Source organism: Leptonychotes weddellii, chromosome 1 (genome assembly GCF_054177405.1).
Source record: "Leptonychotes weddellii isolate Sample4059 chromosome 1, ASM5417740v2, whole genome shotgun sequence".
Lineage (NCBI taxonomy): Eukaryota > Metazoa > Chordata > Mammalia > Carnivora > Phocidae > Leptonychotes > Leptonychotes weddellii.
The window spans coordinates 12,544,555-12,563,967 of record NC_138369.1 but is presented as its reverse complement, the minus strand read 5'-3'; the positions used below and the strand labels follow the sequence as shown (position 1 = coordinate 12,563,967).

At 56.6% G+C, this 19,413-nt stretch overlaps 1 protein-coding gene across 2 annotated transcripts in view; it reads right to left on the bottom strand.

Annotated features, from left to right (window-relative positions):
• LIMD1 (LIM domain containing 1) overlaps positions 1–18,921 on the bottom strand; it is a 66,988-nt gene extending 48,067 nt beyond the window's left edge. The window contains exon 1 of one of the 2 annotated variants that reach the window (XM_081816435.1): positions 16,914–18,921. In XM_081816435.1, the coding sequence (XP_081672561.1) occupies positions 16,914–18,306 (1,393 nt within the window). In that variant the 5' untranslated portion in view covers positions 18,307–18,921. The remainder of the gene's footprint in view (positions 1–16,913) is intronic. The other variant, XM_081816434.1, reaches the window with a different exon arrangement.
• Between the last annotated feature and the right edge of the window lie 492 nt (positions 18,922–19,413).

Below are 19,413 nucleotides of genomic sequence, written 5' to 3'. Positions count from 1 at the left end.
ACAACTACCAAAATTCAGAAAATTAACACTGGTCTAACACATGCCTGTATGCAGATGTGTGTATGTATACGTACATATATGGATATATGTATATACACTGATCTACAGACCCTATTCAAATTCTATGGATTTTTTTTTTAAAGATTTTATTTATTTGACAGAGAGAGACACAGTGAGAGAGGGAATACAAGCAGGGGGAGCGGGAGAGGGAGAAGCAGGCTTCCCACTGAGCAGGGAGCCCGATGCGGGGTTCAATCCCAGGACCCCAGGACCTGAGCCGAAAGCAGGCGCTTAACGACTGAGCCACCCAGGCGCCCCAAATTCTATGGATTTTACCAGGTGTTCCACTGATGTCCTTTTATCTGGACCAGGATCCCATCCCGCACCCCAACCATGGACAACAGAGCAGGCTGAGCTCAGGACGCACACTGCGTTCAGAAGGGATGTTGAGGCACAGAGGGGCTCTGACCTAAGTGATTCCAGAGCAGTGAGACGCCCCCACCTCGGACCACAGCCCAAAGCCACAGCCACTGCTAACCATGAGGAACCAGAAAGGAACCAGAAAGAAAATCCTTTTTTTTTTTAAAGGAAAAAATAAAATCCTGCGTTTTCCTTAGAATCACACAAGGCTGATTTTAGAAATGCTTTAAACATGCATTCGCCAAAGAGGGGGAAAAGGGTGTGACGGAGAAGGAAAAGAAGACCAGGCTGATGGAACCTCCAAGCTTGGGGTCGGGGTGGGGGGGGGGAGGGGTGATGTCTGTGTTCTCCGGTTTCCAAACAGAGCCTGCGTTCCTTCTCTTCCGCCCACTGCCCCAGGGATTAGGAGCAGGAGACTCCGGGCCGGGGAGAGTCTCCCCTTTCGGTGCCACTGCCGGGAGTCACCACCACCCACAGTTTCCCCCTTGGAACAAACACACAGTCTGGAAGCATGCTCTGCTCAGTTCTGCAGCAAACCCAGTGAGCGGCCTTGGACAAGGCACTTAGTCGCTCTGCGCCCTACTTTCTCCATCTCCGAGCCAGGAAGGAATAATGGGCGCTCTGCAAGCTGGGCTGGAAGCATGGAACAGCACTCCTTCCATAACTGGCCCTGAGCCTTGCATGGGGACAATGTGGGGAGACCGGGTGGGAGCCCCACCGCAAAACAGGGGCTATCCCATCAGTGGGCTGCTTGCCCGAGAGGCTAACGCAGGGCAAATCATGAATTCCCCCTTTCTGAGAAAAGACAAAAAGCACTGCTTCTGAAGACTGTCGCGTTTCGAACCTGTGGAGTAGGCCGGCCATCTGCAGTGTAGACAGACAAGATTTCCCTGGGAGCGAGGAGCAGGAAGAAGGGCATGGAAGGTTCTTTCTGGGCCCAGGAGTGCCAGGACCCGGTTTTGTTTTCACGGGACCGACCTGGCGGCTGACTGGGTCCGATCTGAAGGAAGCCTGCTTGCTGTCCAGACAGAAGAAAGACTTGCTCACCACCAGAAGCGGCCTACACTCTGGCTGCGCCGGGGCGGGGGGGGAGCTCCCTCCTGCTGCTGGTTCCCCAGAGGAATGACGAGGGGTTGGTCAGGAGGGTCCAGAGAAGAGCTTCCTGTGGCCCCCAGCTCTCCACCCTGATTCTATAAGGACTACATAAAATTAGACTCTGGCTGGCCTTCAAAAAAAAATCAAGCCGGTGGGGAGACACGGAGCCTCCCACAAAGTTCACGTTCGTCCGCTCAGGTGCTTGCTGTGTGCAAGAACAAAAGTCTGTCTTAACAGTGACTATCCCTAGTCGGAATGATGGGTCCCTTTTATCATTATTTTTGTTTGTTCAGAGTCTCTGACTTTCCTGCAGTTAGTTGTGCTTAAGTTTTTAGAAATGGCAAAAACCACAGAAGTGTTCTGTGTTCGTGAAAGCCGGTTTGCGGGCGGGGGGCGGGGGGGAATCAAACCCTTATGAGAGTATAGCAACTACCAAAAAAAGGGATGAAAATCACTTGTGAAGACGCTATTTCAACAGAAGAAGCTGGGAGGGTGTCAGCCAAGTGACGCCGGCTCAGAGAGGAGTTGGTTTAGAAAGTCACCCGTGGAGCAGAACCCAGAGAGACCAGTGACACAGCTGGTCAAGAACCAAAGGAGGGCTCTCACACACGGTTTGGGGGCGCGTTACAGGGCACGGCCCCTCCGGAAAGCTTTTTGGCAGCGGCCGAAATGTCAAACACACTCCTACTACATGATTCAGCAATTCCAGGAGAAGTGGGTAAAGTGTATCTCCACACAAATGATCACAGTGGACTTATTATTCAGCCCTGTGGAAGAACCCAAACATTCCCCCACAAGGAAAATGGAAACAAACTGCGTACTCCCAGAATGGAATACTACCTTGGCAGCAGAAAAAAAAAAAAGGACAAACATGTGACACACACAGAGCTGAATGTCACAGACAACCTCTGTGAACTACGCCAGGCAAAGGGGTACTACGGTCGATTCTCGATATTCACGGTATAATGTTCCACGAAGTCACCGCAAATACCGAATTAGCGAATAGTGAACATTGCTCCCAGAGGAAATATAGGGTCAGGTTCTCACCAACCTCTGGGCACAACGTTTTCATCAACTGATCGATACATAACCTTGTTTTATCTGTGCTTCTGTTGAAAGACACCTGATGTAATACATATTGTTGATTTCATTAACGTTGAACTCAGGGCCCACAGCACCACGACTCGTGCCTGAAGGAAGCTTATCTAACACAGGTTAGATAAGCATATCCCCGGGGCGCCTGGGTGGCTCAGTCGTTAAGCGTCTGCCTTCGGCTCAGGTCATGATCCCAGGGTCCTGGGATCGAGCCCCGCATCATGCCAGGCATCCAGCCCCATATCCAGCCCCATATCCAGCCCCGCATCCAGCTCTCCGCTCGGCAGAAAGCCTGCTTCTCCCTCTCCCACTCCCCCTGCTTGTGTTCCCTCTCTCGCTGTGTCTCTCTGTCAAATAAATAAAGTCTTAAAAAAAAAAAAAAAAAGATAAGCATATCCCCATAAGGCCATCGCAGCCTCCTTGAACTCAGGAATACCAGGCAGCACTTCAGCCCTGCACTTGAGGAACGTTTCAAACATAAAATTCACCAACAAAGAGCACAAGAATGCAAAAAACATGGCACTAGAGAGACCGCCCAAAAGACGCTTGTTTACAGGATGAGGGCCAAAGCAAGCAGGCAGAGCATCGCCCAGCTCACCCTCAGCTGGGATCGTGTGTGGGGCCACACCTCTACACATGTCCCCAAATGATCACCAGAGTGCCATGAGTGGATTTTGGGGGTCCAAATAAATTTTAGCAAGTAGGCAAATTCGAAAATACAGAATCTGTGAATAATGAGGATCGGCTATATGTGAATATCGTATGAATCCACGTATATTATGTTTCAGGACAGGTAAAACTAATAAACGAGGAAAAAATCAGAATACTGGTTGTCTGGGAGTGGACACTGACTGGAAGAGGCCCGAGGGAGCCTCCTGGGGTTGAAGCTCATCTAGATCTTTTTTTTTTTTTTTAAAGATTTTATTTATTTATTTGAGAGAGAGAGAATGAGAGAGAGCAAGCACATGAGAGAGGAGAGGGTCAGAGGGAGAAGCAGACTCCCCGCCGAGCAGGGAGCCCAACGCGGGACTCGATCCAGGGACTCCAGGATCATGACCTGTCGCTCAACCAACTGAGCCACCCAGGCGCCCGAAGCTCATCTAGATCTTGACAGGAGCGCAGGTTACACGGGTGCGAGCATTCGTTAAACCCATCCAACGACACATTTCAGGGTATGTAAATGCAACTTTCTAAAAACACAGCCACAAATTCCTTGACACACCCTCCATCCAGAGGTAGGGGGGAGTCCACCACCCCTCCCCGTGAATGGGGGAGGGCTCGTGACTGCTTCGACCAATGGAGAACTGCAGAAGTGACACCAAGCCACTTCCACGGCTGGGTCAGAAAAGGCCACGCAGCAGAAGGGCCCTGGGCCTGCCCCCGAATATTCCGGGGCAGAGATGGAAACCCCACCAACAAAGTGCATAGCTGGGCTGAGGCCCTGCTGGTTTACTCAGCATCAGTTCCCTTCTTCCTGCTGCCTGCTCCCCTCGCTTCCTTTGCTCTCTGGCTGTGAACTCGGGCAGGGCTGCCGCTCCCCACACCCACACACCCACCGCAGGCATGCGTGGCTCTGAGGGGTGGCAGCCGGGGGCCGCGGGCAGAAGAGGGATGACTGGCTCTAAAAGTGGCCTGACCTCCGAGGCCAGCCACCAAAGGGCCTCTGTCTAAGCCCCACCGCCAGAGAGGAAGGTGTCAGCCATGCCAGAACAGACCAAAGACATTCAGGCCATTGGAGGCTGCCTGGACGGCCACCCAACTTGGCCACTCTCCCCACACCCAGGCAAGGCCTCCAGAGTCCAGCCAGAGGTGCAGGCTCTGGGCCCTTGTCGGCCGGGGCCCGGCGGAGCCTGATCCCAGAGGGCCCTCTCCCACTTCTCTTGCAGGAAACACTGTCTTTCATTTCTCTAAGGACAGCGAGGGGACCGACGGTCCCCTGGATTCTCCGCCTGTCCTCACTAGACTCAATGTGTTATGAAGGTCCTGGAAAACTGGCTCAGCTACAACGACCACCTGCTCAGACCCCAGAGTACCTTCTTCCTCCATCAGAAAACAGCCACTTCAGGGGCTGTGAGAGCCGTCCTGCCCCCTCTTGCAGCGGGCATGCGGCCTCAGTAGGCTCATTTTGGGGGGTGGCAATTGGACCTATTAGAATCTTTTTGTTTGGGGCGCCTGGGTGGCTCAGTCGGTTAAGCGGCTGCCTTCGGCTCCGGTCATGATCCCAGTGTCCTGGGATCGAACCCCGCACTGGGCTCCCTGCTCCGCGGGAAGCCTGCTTCTCCCTCTCCCACTCCCCCGCTTGTGTGTCTGCTCTCGCTATCTCTCTCTCTGTCAAATAAATATATAAAATCTTTAAAAAAAAAAAAAAAGAATCTTTTTGTTTAAGCATTTGTGGATCTCAACAAACCCACTGGGCGTGGCTTTCAGATGGGACAAGGTAAAGACGCTTTGATATTTCGGGGCAAACAATAATTTTAAGTGCCTAATACAGCAAGCAATTACCACAGGCCATACTCTAAATGCTTCAGGAAGCACAGCCCCGACCGACAGAAAAACAGCGCAGGCTGCTTGCGAGTTTACACTTTCAAGTAGCCACCCTTAAAAAGTAAAAATGGGTGAAACTGGGGCACCTGGGTGGCTCAGTCGGTTAAGCGTTTGCCTTCGGCTCAGGTTGTGATCCCAGGGTCCTGGGAGCTGGTCCCACACTGGGCTCCCTGCTCAGTGGGGAGCCTGCTTCTCCCTCTGGCCACCGCTCTGCCTACTTGTGCTCTCTCGCTCTCTCTTTCTGTGTCAAATAAATAAATAAAATCTTTTTTAAAAAATGAGTGAAACTAATTTTAAAGACCTATTTTACTTAGCCCAATACATTCAAAGTATTCTTGGTTAAACACAGAATCAATGTAAAAAATATTAATGGGCTCCTTTACATTTCTTTTCCCACACCAAGTCTTCAAATCCCCAGACTGTATTTCACACTTGGAGCACATCTCATTCGGACCAGCCACATGTTCAAGTGCTTGGCCGCTGCCTAGGGCTAGTGGCCCCCAAACTCACCAGTACAGATCTCTGCTAACAAGTTAGTCTTCACAGCGGCCATGTCCACATTTTCCGGGTGGGGAAACTGAGGCACAAGGCTGTCGAGGCATCTGCCCAGGGGAGATCCAGAGCCCACGCGCAGTTCCTCAAATTCTGACTTTGGTATAACAATGAACGTCTTCTTGGCTAAGAACCCGCATGTCTGCCAGCACGTTACCTGCTCCTGTCCAAACTTCCCCAGGACTTTGGTCCCTGGAACCTTGCAAGGTTTCCACCCAGACAAACCCCGGCATCCCAACCTCCTCCAGCCCCTCCAGCCTCCGGAAGGCTACCCGAAGCACCTTCCACCAGGTGGGAGAGCTCATACAAGTCCCTCCTGGTCAGGGTGAGGTTATAACGGCTAGCCGGGTGCTCCTGCCTGCCTAGCATTCTCTAGCATGTGCGTGAGGGGTGTGGACTGGCCCCGGAGCGTGTGTCCATCCCAGAGGTAACATCCCCACTCAACGCCCCGGCACTTGGGAGGGAGTCGGGGAACGTCCCCATTCCTCCTTTGGCCAGGGGGTTCACTCACTCGTTCGACAAGTGCTGTGTGCCGGGCCCTGCCCTGGGCCCTGGGATACAGTGGTGAACAGAACAAACACTCCACTCTCATGGAGCCCACATTCCAGCAGAGGAAGGAAGCTCTGCAAATCCTAATTCCATCTCCTGTATACAGTAGGTCCATAATGACTGCCGAGGGAGCATGTTCTCTGGGCTTAGAACTGGATGTGGTGGTGGACAGAGGTGGGTGAACGGTCTGGGGTAGGGCTGGGGTGAGGGGCAGGTGGGGGCAGGTGACCCACTCAGGGGTCCCACCCACAACCCCAGCTTCAGGACTCCAGAGCTCCACGTGGCCAAGCAAGACAGGAACCATCCAGAGACTCGCCCAGGTCACGTGCTGTCTCTTCTCGGCAAAACGGGGCCAAGCCTCAAGTCTGCCCCAAGGAAAACGACGTCTCCACATTTAGAGATGCTGGAGGTTCAGCTATCTGGCCCACCTGCCACTCGTCCCGTCACCCAAGTCCTGGCCCAAGCAGCTCAGCGTTCCGCTCCGCTAGGCTGTCCGGGCATCACAGCCACCACCGGGCACGAGGGGACAGAAAAATGACGTCTGTGGCATCTGCAGCTTCTCAGTCCACCATCGCTGAGCAAACGGGGGCACTGTAACCAGGACATTTTACCTTTACTCTGCTGCAGGCCAGGCCTGTGTTTTGTATTTGGAAACTTACCACTAAATTCAATATTTGGTTTTATTTCCTCGTTTTCCTTATTTAAGTGCTGCTTTTTATACAGCTTAAGGGTTTCTTTTTCCCCAAAAAATGCAGTTTTGGCTTCGTGAGTGAGACCGAGGACGCCAAGCATTATTAGCGGGAGTGTCACCCTGGTTGGGTGATCTCTGGAGGGACTGATCTCATGGAGGGACGCGGCGGGCCAACTCAAAGAAGTGCCTGCCATCGCCAACCACTCGCCTGCTGCTGGGGGTGTGTCCATTTGACACACGCGTTTTGCACACACGTCCCATCCCAGGCTTCTCCGCCAACAGCCCTGACCCATCCCTGGCTCCGGAGGCTCGCGGCCCAGAAGGGAACAGGATTATAACGAGCTCGGGACGTCCAGTCTCTACAAGGTGAGGAGTCCAAGGGCAAAAAAGCGAAGCAAGATGCCCAAGCCGGCACATGCCCGCCTCCTGCTCTCCTGCCCCCAGCATGTTTACGGTGAGGGGACCTCTGTCAGCAAACGCCCCGGGAGGGCCCAGCACAGCCAGCCGTCAGCTGGGCTGCCCCCAAGTCCATCTTTCTAAATTCAGTACCTCCCTGCCCCACCGGGAAGCAATGCAAGCCACCGTGGGGGAGAGAGGAACAGGACAGGGACCTTTCAGCAGATGCAAAAGCCAGGGCGAGCCCTGACCGTCATGTGAGCAGATGTGGCCTCAAGTCGGTTCTGCCCTCCCGGAAGGGAGGCTCGGGAGGACAGGGAGGCTGCTGTTACGGTCAGAGAGGCTTCGGGCGGCAAAAGGCAAGCGGGCTGCTACCTCAGCACGCCGAAATGACCGCCACGTGCTGTCCGGCCCAGAGCCTGCTGGGACGTGTGCTCACCCCCAGACTCAGGGCCTGCACTGTAAGACGGATGCCCTGTCCACTCATCCTCAAATTACCTCAGTCTCTACCCCTCCCAGGGTCAGCTGAAGGGCTGGTACACACTGAACTCAAGGCCCCTTCTCTCCAACGACAGATGGCCTCAGAGCAGGCTTCCAGAATGTTCTACATACTGCAAATGCATGTGTGGATGGAGGTCCCTGAGAGGCTCCCAACAGACTTCCAGTAACCGGGAGTAACCAGTCCTTGCTCTCCTGGGACACGCAGAGTTGAGTCACAGGCCGAGAAAGATGAGGAAGGAACTTGGCCAAGTCTAAACTCATGGCTCTCAACACTTAAAAATAGCCTGGCCTTGGACCCTAAAGTATTCCCTTTGAAACACTCAAGCAGAAAGTCTCCAGCCTTCCAACGTGACCCTGGCATTCCGTGTCCAGCTGGTTTCCCTGGGAGGGGACAAATGAAAAACAAAACCTGGAGCAGATATAAATATTTGCTGGCAAGTCCTACCCTGCCATTGATGCGCCCTGGGAATTTGGGAGGCCTGTTTTGTTGTTGGGTAAGGTTTCTGTTCACTTTGCCAGTTGGACTCTGAGCGTCGTTTCATCCCATGTTCAGTTCTAAGCATCCCCGCCCAGTCCCGGGGTTGACACTGATCCTCAGGCCAAGGCATCCCGGCACACCCCTACCCTTGCCCACAACACTTGGGGGTGTCACAGGCTCCCCGAGAGCATGGCCTGCTGGTCCTAACCCACAGCCATCAGAGGAACACAAGAAGTCAGGGGGTTCAGGGGTCGTGGGCAGGTAAGGTCCCTGCGTGGCCTCTGGGTGTCCTTCTGAGCCTCGTGGTCCCACCTCGGGCCTGCAGGGAGGGGCTGGTGGCGGGCTCCTCCAGCCAGCTCAGGCGCCCCTCCATGCCCTGCCTCCCTCACTGCTCCACCACAGAAGGGGACGACCTCAGCCCTGACTGACTCAGGGCCGCATTCCCCCTGAAAGTTCCCTTTGTCAGAGAGCCACTGTGCTCCCAGGAGCTGACAGGCAGCACAGCAGAGTAGTCAAGACCTCAGACTCAGCCAGGCTCCTCGATACATGTATTCAGCAGGTTACTTAACCTCTGTGTACCTCAGTTGGCCCGCCTATAAAATGGGGCTAGTGAAACAGGCTTATTGGAAGGACTGAACAAGCCAATGCCTGTGCACTCAGCAACTCATTTTAGCACAACTATCTCAGAGCCATAACCCCAGCTACAAATCCCTTCCCCTCCTCCCTTCACACCCCAACTGAAGCCCCTCCATTCCTCCAACAGACAGCCTCTGAGCACCTGCTACGTGGGCCCCTGACGGACCCTGCCCAGCATCTGCTGACCCAGCACCACCAACGCCATCACACGAGTCCAACGAGGAAGCCTGGTGCCAGGGAAATCAAGGTCAATCAAGGTCAGCAAGCCCCGCAGCCAGTGCTACTCGCTGTCCCCCGAATTGAGGACCCCACGTTTCATTAGAATGAGAGCCCCCAAAAGGCCTCCAGGGTGGGTGACCGACATAATACCAGGGGCTCCTTGTGTTTGATGCTTTCCTAGACATCTCTCCTTTCCTCATCCCACTTTCCTCAGACACACTCTGCAGAGCCCAGTGAGTGACCTCCGGCTGAGTAAACGCTTCTACATCTGGCCAGAGAGCCAAGAACAGCCGTGCATGACGCATCCTGAGTCACGGCGGGCTCCGCACTGGAAGCTTTCTGCAGAAAATCTTCACCCTGGGGGCGCCTGGGTGGCTCAGTCGTTAAGCGTCTGCCTTCGGCTCAGGTCATGATCCCAGGGTCCTGGGATCGAGCCCTGCATCAGGCTCCCTGCTCCACAGGAAGCCTGCTTCTCCCTCTCCCTCTCCCCCTGCTTGTGTTCCCTCTCTCGCTGTCTCTCTCTGTCAAATAAATAAATTAAAAAAAAAAAAAAGAAAATCTTCACCCTGATTATCCTAAGGGTGGCAGGCACCTCAGTGATTCATGGCTCTTGTTTCAGTTGTATGTATTTTCCAGATACTCTAAAGTAAAAATGATTACCACTTGCAATAGACAACGTAACCATAACTAAAATACAAAATTGCTCCTTGCTTCCGTAGATGTCTGGGAGGGGGAGGGAAGGCTAGGCCATCCAGCCCCCGCCTTTCTGGGCTCTCACGGCTGCTGACAGTGAGGCTGCCCCATCCCTGGGTTACTCAGTCAGCTAAAAGCCAGGCATCCGATGGGACCCAGAGTCACAGACACAGCGCTCTGGGCCAGGACGAGCCCTCAGAGGTCAGCGTGGCTCCGCACCGAGGAAGAGCGGCTTGGCCACTGTCACGCCTCGGCCTACTGGTAGGATCAGGCTCAGAGCACCTGGCTTCCTCACTCCCCAAATCGGGTCTTTCTTCCACAGTTCCTCATCCTGTGTGGGAGTCATAAATCAAAAGATATAAAGAAGGGGCGCCTGGGTGACTCAGTCAGTTAAGCGTCTAACTCTTGGTTTCAGCTCAAGTCATGATCTCAGGGTCGTGGGATCGAGCCCCACATAGGGCTCCGCACTCAGCCCAGAGTCCGCTTGAGATTCTCTCTCCCTCTCCCTTTGTCCCTCCCGCTCATGCTCTCTCTCTCTCTCAAATAAATAATCTTTAAAAATAAGAAATGTAAAGAAATATTACTTTGTTTTTAAACCTCTGGCAAGAACTGCCATGTCAGAAGGTCAGCTTCATGCTGTGGATTATTAATGGAAAAAAAAAGACATTCTTTCCTGGTCACAGAGGAATATAGCAGAAACATACTGTCCCAAGGAGGGAGGACGGCAGAGAGACAGTGTGTGACGGGACCTGGCCGACGCCCTGGGAACCTGACGTCGGGGCTCCAGATGGAGACCCCCCTTCCTGGAGTGGGGTCGCCGGGGCAGGCACCTCTGTGCCAGACACAAGGATGCCGGCTGGGGAAGGGCAAGGACAAGGGCCCTGGGGGGTGGGGGGAAACTCCAGGAGCTCAGGGCCCAGCAGTGAGGCTGGTGTGATGGAGCCCCTGAGCTCAGTGTGTCTGGGGTGGGGGGGCGGGGGGCCGAGCATGGCCTACCGGCCATGGTGAGGGAAGTGCGGGGTCACCGCCAGTCACGTTCTGTGCCTCCATCCGGTTACACAGGTGCGTTCACCTTGCGAGCGCCTATGACATGCGTAGACTATACATCAATAGAAAGCTAAACACCATACGCCTTCCTGATTTTGAGAAGGAGATTACCTGGTCTACCAAAAACAACGCACACAGGCTACCCGATTTCTAAAGGACTGGGTGTCTCTGTCCCGGGCCGTGCACTGCGGGGCGGGACAGGCAGAACCAGAATCTGGGGTGGCATTTACAGCAGTTACCCGGAGGATCAGAAATGTACTTCCGGGGCACCTGGGTGGCTCAGTCGGTTAAGCGGCTGCCTTCGGCTCAGGTCATGATCCCCGGGTCCTGGGATCGAGCCCCGCATCGGGCTCCCTGCTCGGTGGGAAGCCTGCTTCTCCCTCTCCCACTCCCCCTGCTTGTGTTCCTGCTTTCGCTGTGTCTCTGTCAAATAAATAAATAAATAATCTTTACAAAAAAAAGAAAAAGAAATCTACTTCCGCAGCAACGAAAGCAGGGCTTGTTAGGTCCACACTGTGGCTCAGGGTCTCCGAAAGGAATCTGGGTATAAGTTCCCCGGGGAACCACGCTTGGTCCTGCCAGCTACTCAGAGCCAGATGGTTCATGAGCTTCTGGCACCTTCTCTTCTACTTCAGCCCCTCGTTTGGCTTTACCGAAATGCCTGGTATTTGGGGGGGTCATGGGGGCCTCTAGGGTTCATGCAGGCCTCTGTCCTGGAATCCTGGGGGGGGCTACCCTACTATAGGATTGCCCCATGTTATTTTCTCTTGCCAGGAAAAGTGCTCTGGAACCACCCTCAATTTTTCATTCGGGGCTAGATGTAAGCCCCACATTTCAAGCATCCACTGCTCATCAAGTCGGATAGGGAGTGCTTCAAAGGGCATTAAGACAATCCATGTGGTACTCGAGGTTTGCGAGACTGTCCACTAGAAAGGAGCAGATAGGACATTTATTTATACGGTCCTTGTCTGGATGGCTGTGTCCTAGTCAAATGAAATCAGGTGTGACCGGCTCCCCGGACCCCGGCGGGGGAGGACTCACACCTGTTTACAGGCTCCCAGGCAAAGGCGGGTCTGCCGCTGCATCCGGAAGGTCCACGGGGAAACAGGAAAACCAAGGACAGAAACAGCCTCTCCTCTCTCTGTGCAGGATAGGGAGGAGCCCGCCCATTCACTCGCTGGGTGAGGGAGACCCCGCAACCAAATTCTTCTACCCCCCCACCCCCCCACCCACATGCCTGACCAAGTCCGGCAGAGCCTCCTCCACTCCAGGGCAGAGTGTGGTGCTCTCCTTGGTGGCGTTCGCAGTGAGAGATCCCCAGACCCCCGGCCCGGAGGGAAGGCACAGGTCCTCCAGGCTCAGAGCCCACCGATGCCCCCCGCAGCAGCTGTGTGCAGAGGGAATCTGGAGGGACAAACAGCAACAGGCCAGCAGCTCCCCCCATGGGAGCAGTCAGAGCCCAACTGGTGTGAAGTGCCACCGCTTACACCTGTGTGATCCTGAGCAAGTCATGGGCCTCAGTTTCTCCCCAGGGAACAGAGACTACTGGTGTCTGACTGTGAAGGGTAACGCAGGGCACATCCCCAAAGCCTACCGCGCCAAGGGCCCTAGACAGACGCTCGCTAGGATCAGAGTCACGGAGCCCAAAGGTCACTGTACGAGAGGTCTCATGTGCCTGAGGACGGGGGCTGTGGTGGCCACTTTGAGGTGGTGGCCTCACCCGTCAGCCACCTTCCCCGAGGTCAGGCCCTTCCCAGGGCGGCCCACACCTGATGACCGATCGAGGGGGGAGCGTGAAGGCCCAGACAGCTCCCCGCAAGTGGGGACGTTTCTGAAGGGCTTCTCCAGCTCCGTGCTCCCTGCGGCTGGGCCCAGGCCCGTCAGGCCCGCACTGCGGCGGGAGACTTCCTCTGCCCGCTCCCGCGTCCCTCCCCTCCTCCCAAGGGCTCCCCCTCGGAAGCCCCTGCGTGCCCCACTGTCTGAGTCAGCTTCCCGGGAAACCCAGGCCGTGACAGGTGGCTTCTCTGTATCCTTTTTCCTTGGGAAGGGAGGAGGGAACCCGTGGGAGGAAGACAGTGGATGTCGTGGTGGAAAAGGCCAGGAAAGAGTCAACAAAAGGCACGGTGACCTCTTCCCTTCTTCTGCAGTGTAAACAGTGGTGTTAAAGCAGGAGCCGCATGGTGGGGGGGCAAAGCAACAGCACTCACCAAGCAGCATCCAGAATCTGTCCTGGCCTCTGTCCTCACAGGCAGAAAGACACCAAGAGACCACAGAGGAAGAACGGAGAAAAAAGAGGAGGAGAAGCAGCCCCTGGGACCACATGGTACTGACCTCACAAAGACGGCCAAGGAAAGTGCCAGAAGCGTCCTTGGAGATGAGCAGATCGGTTACTGGAAAGTGAGGTGTCTTCAGACCTGTGTGTCCTCAAAGGCAAGAGCCCGAGGTCTTCCCACAGCGTAAACACCCACAGGGACGCCTCTGTTGGCCCCAGGAAGGGGCCTAAGTAAACAACCCAAACATCTTTGCTTGGCTTCTGGCTAGACCTGCATCAGCTCTGACAGTAACAGTGTCCCTACCCTGCCTCTCACTGCCAAGACCCTGTAGCGAGAACCCTTCTTCTACTTGGAAGTAAAACTTCCTCCTAATTCAAGAAATGCAAGGTGTTGGGCAGACATGGTCTTTCAAAGGACACCAGATCTAGGGAAGAGAAGGCCTCCGTGTGGGGAGCCCCTCAGCGGGGCCGGACACTTCGCACCACAGATCGGGGGGTGGTGGGGAGCCCTAGAAGACAGGAAGGTTTGTCCAAGGTCCCCCAGCAGGGCGAGGCCAAGGACTGACTGCCAGAGGCTCCGATGAGAGACTTCCTCCTCGGCCACACGGCTGGCCACGGGAGGTGCGGCCGGCCACGGGAGAGCCGACAGAAGCCCGGCTGTCAAAGCTGCTGTGGGGCAGGCCCTGTCCTGTGTGCTGGGCCGCGTGGGCCCTGGCACAGCTCTGCAGAGAGCAACTAGAGAGGGCAGCCAGCCCCAGCCCCACAGTCCCACCGCTGGGGGTTCCTCCCACAGCTCAGCTTGCACCCTGCGGATGGGCCCTTCTCAAGGTCCACCGGGACAGCTACGTCGTGACCCCGGGCACATCCACACAGCAGTCACACTGAGCCAGCTCAACACACGCTGACGTCCAGACACCCCGTTCGTGGAAAGGCAAAGAGCAGGTGCACGGCATGGAGCACGGGGACTCACAGACACACTATACACACACACACAGCACGAATATCCATTACACCCGGGGCACTTGACTAGGAGCCCAGGTGGGAAGGACACTCACTATTCACTGTGCGGTTTTTGGTTTGGTTTTTTTTTGTGGTCTTTTGAGTTTTCTACCCACGAATACCAGGCTTCGGCAAAAAATAAAATAGGAGTCCACTTACATGAACTATCCAGAATAGGTCAGTCCACAGCAACAGAGCACATCTGGGTGGTTTCCAGAGGCTGGGAGGGAGGGAGAATGGGGAGTGACTGTTTTTTAGGGGTACAGGGTTTCTTCTCGGGGTAATCAAAATGTTTTGAAACTATTAGATTTGGTGTTTGTAAAACACTGAATGTACTAAATGCCGCTGAACTGTTTACTTTAAAATGGCTACTTTTGTGGTGTGTGATGTTCACCTCAATTAAAAATGAAAAACAAAGTCATAAAATAAATAAATACAGACATAAGACAGTTTTCCGCATCTGTGCTCGGGAGGCAGCATGGCGATGCTGGTTAGAGGCTTGGGTAGAGCGTCTGAACTGTGGGGCTCGACTCGCAGCTACGCCCAGGACCACCACCTGGGAGGCCTCGGTTAAGTGATCAGACTTCCCTGGGGCTTTATCGTCCTAGTAGATTAAACAGGCCTAATGACAGAACCAGCTTCCCAGGGTGGTTGCAACTAGTAAATTAAATGGTAGAAGGTAATTGCCCAGCATGGGACCTGGTGCAGACTGGCCCCAGGGCCTTTGTCCCTGCTGTCTGCCCACCCAGAACGCCCTCCCCTGGGGCAGATGCTGCCTCCTTCAGGCCTTTCCTCAAATGCCACCTTCCTGATGGGGTGTTCCCTGGTCCCCTGACTTAAAACCGGAAACCTCCCTGCCAACACCGGCTCGGAGGCTCCAGCCCCTCCTCAACCTGTATCTCTCCCCAGGACTTGATTATGTATTTGGTCCGCCTCCTGTCTCCTTCCACTGTGCTGTCTGTCCTGTTCATTGTGTACGCTGAGGCCTTGAGCAGGGCACCGCCCAAGGCAGGTGCTCAATAAACACATGCTGAATGACTAGGATTAGCGAACACCTCTGCCCGGATCCGGTGTGTAAGCCTGCCTGCCTGACAAAATAAGACTGTTTTGTCGTTTAATGAGCTCAGAATTAAAAATTAGGCACCAGGGGCACCTGGGTGGCTCAGTCGTTAAGCATCTGCCTTTGGCTCAGGTCATGATCCCAGGGTCCTGGGATCAAGCCCCGCATCGGGCTCCCTGCTCGGCGGGAAGCCTGCTTCTCCCTCTCCCACTCCCCCTGCTTGTATTCCCTCTCTCGCTGTCTTTCTCTCTGTCAAATAAATAAAATAAAATCTTAAAAATAAAATAAAATAAAATAAAAATCAGGCACCAGTTTACAGTATTTCCAGCTAAGTGTTATCCCCCAGGGTGGGGGTGGGCAGGGAATCTGCAAAGGGAAAGAGACAGCAGTAAGATGGTGCTGTGTGCCCTGGAACATAAGCCAACAGTCACCCCAACCTCTCAGTGCCCTTTGTGCTGTGAGGGCTGGTCCCATGAGGCCTCAGAAGGCTACAAACCACCGCGCTGCCGTGGGCACCTGGGACCCCGTCCCTCCAAGCACCTGGGCCAAAGCCAGTCATTCACGGAGAGCTGACAGCAGTAAGGCCTTCCCCGGCCCTGCCCTCCTCCGGGGGCCCAGCAGGCACCCTCCTGGGACTCAGCTTCCCAAGGCTCTCAGGCCTCAGAGGGGGAGATCGTGGCCCCAATCCTCTAGAGTTCAAAAATGGGGGGGGGGAGACAAAAACCCTCAGACTCTTCTAAAAATAGGCTTTCTGGTTAGTTCTCCTATGAGACCACGACACCATGACTCCACAGAACATCTGCTTTCTCGCAGCCTGTGCAGAGCGAAAGAAAAAGCTGATGCCAACAGTCGCCAAGAGTTCAAGGTCTGAGAAAGAGACTAAAACAAGACCCCGAAACTGTGAGTAACACCAGCAAGGAAGCCTCTTCCATCCCATCGGGCGCTGGGGCTGCGGGTATCACCTGGCTTCGGGCTGGAACCGAGGTGGGGGTTGAGTTCAGTTCGGAGACACCTAGTCCACAGGTGTCAAATTGCCCCGAGAGTCAACACATCGCTTGCTTTCTAGCCAGTTCCCAGGTGAAGGGATGCTGCTGGTCCAGAGACTACGCTTTGAGAACCACTATTGCTCGAGAGCAAAGCCTTCCATGTTAGTCTTGCAACTGCACACAGGACCTGTACACACACACACACACACACACACGGGGCCAGAGAGAGCGCCCCTGCCCCGCCGCTGGTCCTCAGATAGCCAGACCTGCCTGGCCCAGCCGCCAGTGGATGGAACCCACAGGGGTACTTGGACCCCAGAAGCTGTTCCCGTTCAAGTCCTGCACGAGCCAATCACTGCGAGAGGCTCTGGGGCACACCCGAAACCCCTGAAACCCAGAGTCACAGCATTTCCCTTTTTTGAGAGCAGTCATGAGCCATCCTGCCCCGCTTCCCCCCATGCATGTGGGTAATCCCCAGCTGCAAGATCCGCTTTCTGCTCAGGGATGCTTTCAAGTTTCTGAATCTGAAGATGCAGCCAAAAGAGGAAACCACACATTAAAAAAAAAAAAAAAAGGGGTGGCACTCAAGGGGAGCTACAGCATCCCTGATGGGGAGCACCTCCCCCAAATGCAGGGACCTTGTCACCCACGGTGGGCAATGCCACCAATCTCTCACTCACCAAAGTAATCGGCCTTCGGGTGCGCATCCATTTCACGCTCCAGACGTTGGGTGAGGGCTTCTAATTTCAATTCGGCGGCTGAGGGCCCAAGCTCAGGGCCTGGGAGGAGGGTCTGGCAGGGCAGCCTCACCCTGGGGGGGCTGGGGCTCTCCGGGAGCCCAGGCCCCAGGCTGCCATCTGACGACCAGCCTGGGGGACCTTTACAACATAACTCAGGCGGAGTGGACATCACTGGATGGACAAGGCTGGTGGGGCTGAGCTTGGGACCAATGCCAGGGTCTGTGCAGACTGGCTTAGGACCCAGCCCAGGGGCCGCACCCAGCTGCAAACTGTCCATGCTGGTTGGTGAGGATGATGAGGCAGAACTAGAAAGGTAAGATTTGGGTCCGTCTTGGAACCAGGGTTGAGGGTCCACCATGGGTTTGGGCATCGTGCCTGAAGCCTCACTCCCCACCCCCGAGTTTGTTCTTGGAAGAGCTCCTTGGCTGGGGCAGCTCTGGGCCAAGGGTGCTAAGAAAGAGGGGGGCCTGGGCTGAGGCGGCCCCAGGAGGGCCCCGTTTTCCGGGCCTGGGGAAGAGAGGCCAGGGCTCACCCGCTGGGAGGAGGCGGTAGTCCAAAGCCCAGCTGGCTTCTCATCACCACGGTCACCACCACCACCATCCTGGCCGGTCTCAAATGACTTGCTGGAGCTCGGGGAGAGCTGAGGCTGGTACAGGGGATGGTCCCTGGAGGGTTTGGGCAGTGGTGTGTCAGTCCCTGGGGTGCCAGGCCACCCACTCCCTGCGCCCGGCCTGACGCTGGGGGACACTCCTGGTTCATCAGCCCACTTTGGGCTTGCCAAGGAGAGGTTGTCGTAATAGTCTCCGTGCGTGAGGCAGGAAGGATCCTCGCAGGGGCCCACCTGGCGGAAGGCAGACATCTCCCAGCTTGCCAGGCTCTCCTTGGAGCCACAGTCCTGGCTGCCCTGGCTCGCGCTGCGGGCAAAGGGCCTGGCCCTCTGCTCCTGGGGTGGGTACAAGGGTTGCCCGGGGGCCATGCAGGTGGCTGTCCCAGGACCCACTGTCGACGCAGCTAGAGGGGGCTTGGCTGCACCATCCACGGTCAGCTTGCTGCTCACACCGGCTTCCCGGCGGGCCTCTGGGCCCGGGGGGCCGCCACCGTTGACCGGGCCTCGGCTCCCCCTGGGCAGGGTCTCGTCCTGCAAGAGCTGTTGTTGCTGCTGGAGGTGGATTTTGGCCATTTTGGTGGCAAACACCCGGCGTGTTTCCTCAAACTCGGGATTGTTGCCTGCCCCCTTGTCCACTCGGAAGAGTCCATCCTTGGAGGCCTCGTACATGTTCAGGTCCTCAATGAATTTACTGGCCTCCAGGCCCAGGTCGCCGTACTTATCCATGTCGCAGACGGGTGTCAGAGCCTAGCGAGGTGTCGGGGGAGTGTGTGTGGGTGGGGGGAGCGTCGGCCGCTGAAGGGCAGCGGTCAAGTCCAGCCGGGGACAGGTAAAGCCTTCCACCGGCCCGGCGTGACAGTCATGACCCAGGTCCGGCAGAAGTTGAGGCCTCGAGGCCAGCTGGACCAAGCTCGCTTCCAACTCCCTTTCCCCTCAGAGGTGTCCACGTGGGGCCAGCTGGTGGCGCTTCACCGTCCCAGCCTGCTGTGCGTTCTTTTCTCTTTTTCAAATCCTGAAAGGAAAAAGAAATAGAAAAAAACCCAATCTCCTCCGTGAGCAATCAACCTCGGCAACCGACGCCGAGAGCAGCCGCGGGACGGGGCCGGGGGGCAGGCGGCTCGGCCGAGAAGGTGGAGGCCGCCGGACCGGCCGCAGCGGAGGCGCGGGCGGCCGCAGGCGCAGGCACGTCCCGGGCGCTGGGGGCTCGCGGCTCCGGGGCCGGCGCGGAGAGGGGCGCGCAGACGGGCGCACGGGCCGGGCAGGAAGGCCGCGGCAGCCGCGGCGGGCGGCCTATTGTGCGATGGCGGCGGCGGCCGGGCGCGCGCGGGCCGGAGGGCGGCGGGACGCGGAAGTGAGCGCGCCGGACGCAGTCCCCGCCGCTCGGTGGCCGGCCGGGCACGTCCCGGGCCGCGAGGAGGCGGAGGCGGGGGAGGCGGCCGAGGGGCGGGGTCGGCGGCGGGCGGGCGCCCCGGGGCGGGCCTGCGCCTCGCCGCGTGGCCCCAACGCCCGCACCCCGGCCGGGCTGGGGGACGCGGGGACTGCGTCAGAGCCGGCGAGTGGGCATCGCGCGGGGGCTGCCCCGGCCACCTCGGTCCCCGGCGATCCGGGCCCCGCTCCCGGGCTCCGGTCCCGCCCCGCCTCTGGCCGCGCTGGGCGAGAGGGAGGGGTGGGGTGCCTCCGCGGGTGGCCCGGGCGGCCCGCGGGGGCCCGCGACGTGCCGCTTGGGAGTTTGCGGGAGTCTCGAGGGCCCGCGCTCCTCGCCCCACCGTGCCTCAGTTTCCCGGGGCGGGGGGAGCAGGCAACCCCGTGCGCCCCCGAGGCCGCCTCCGCCCG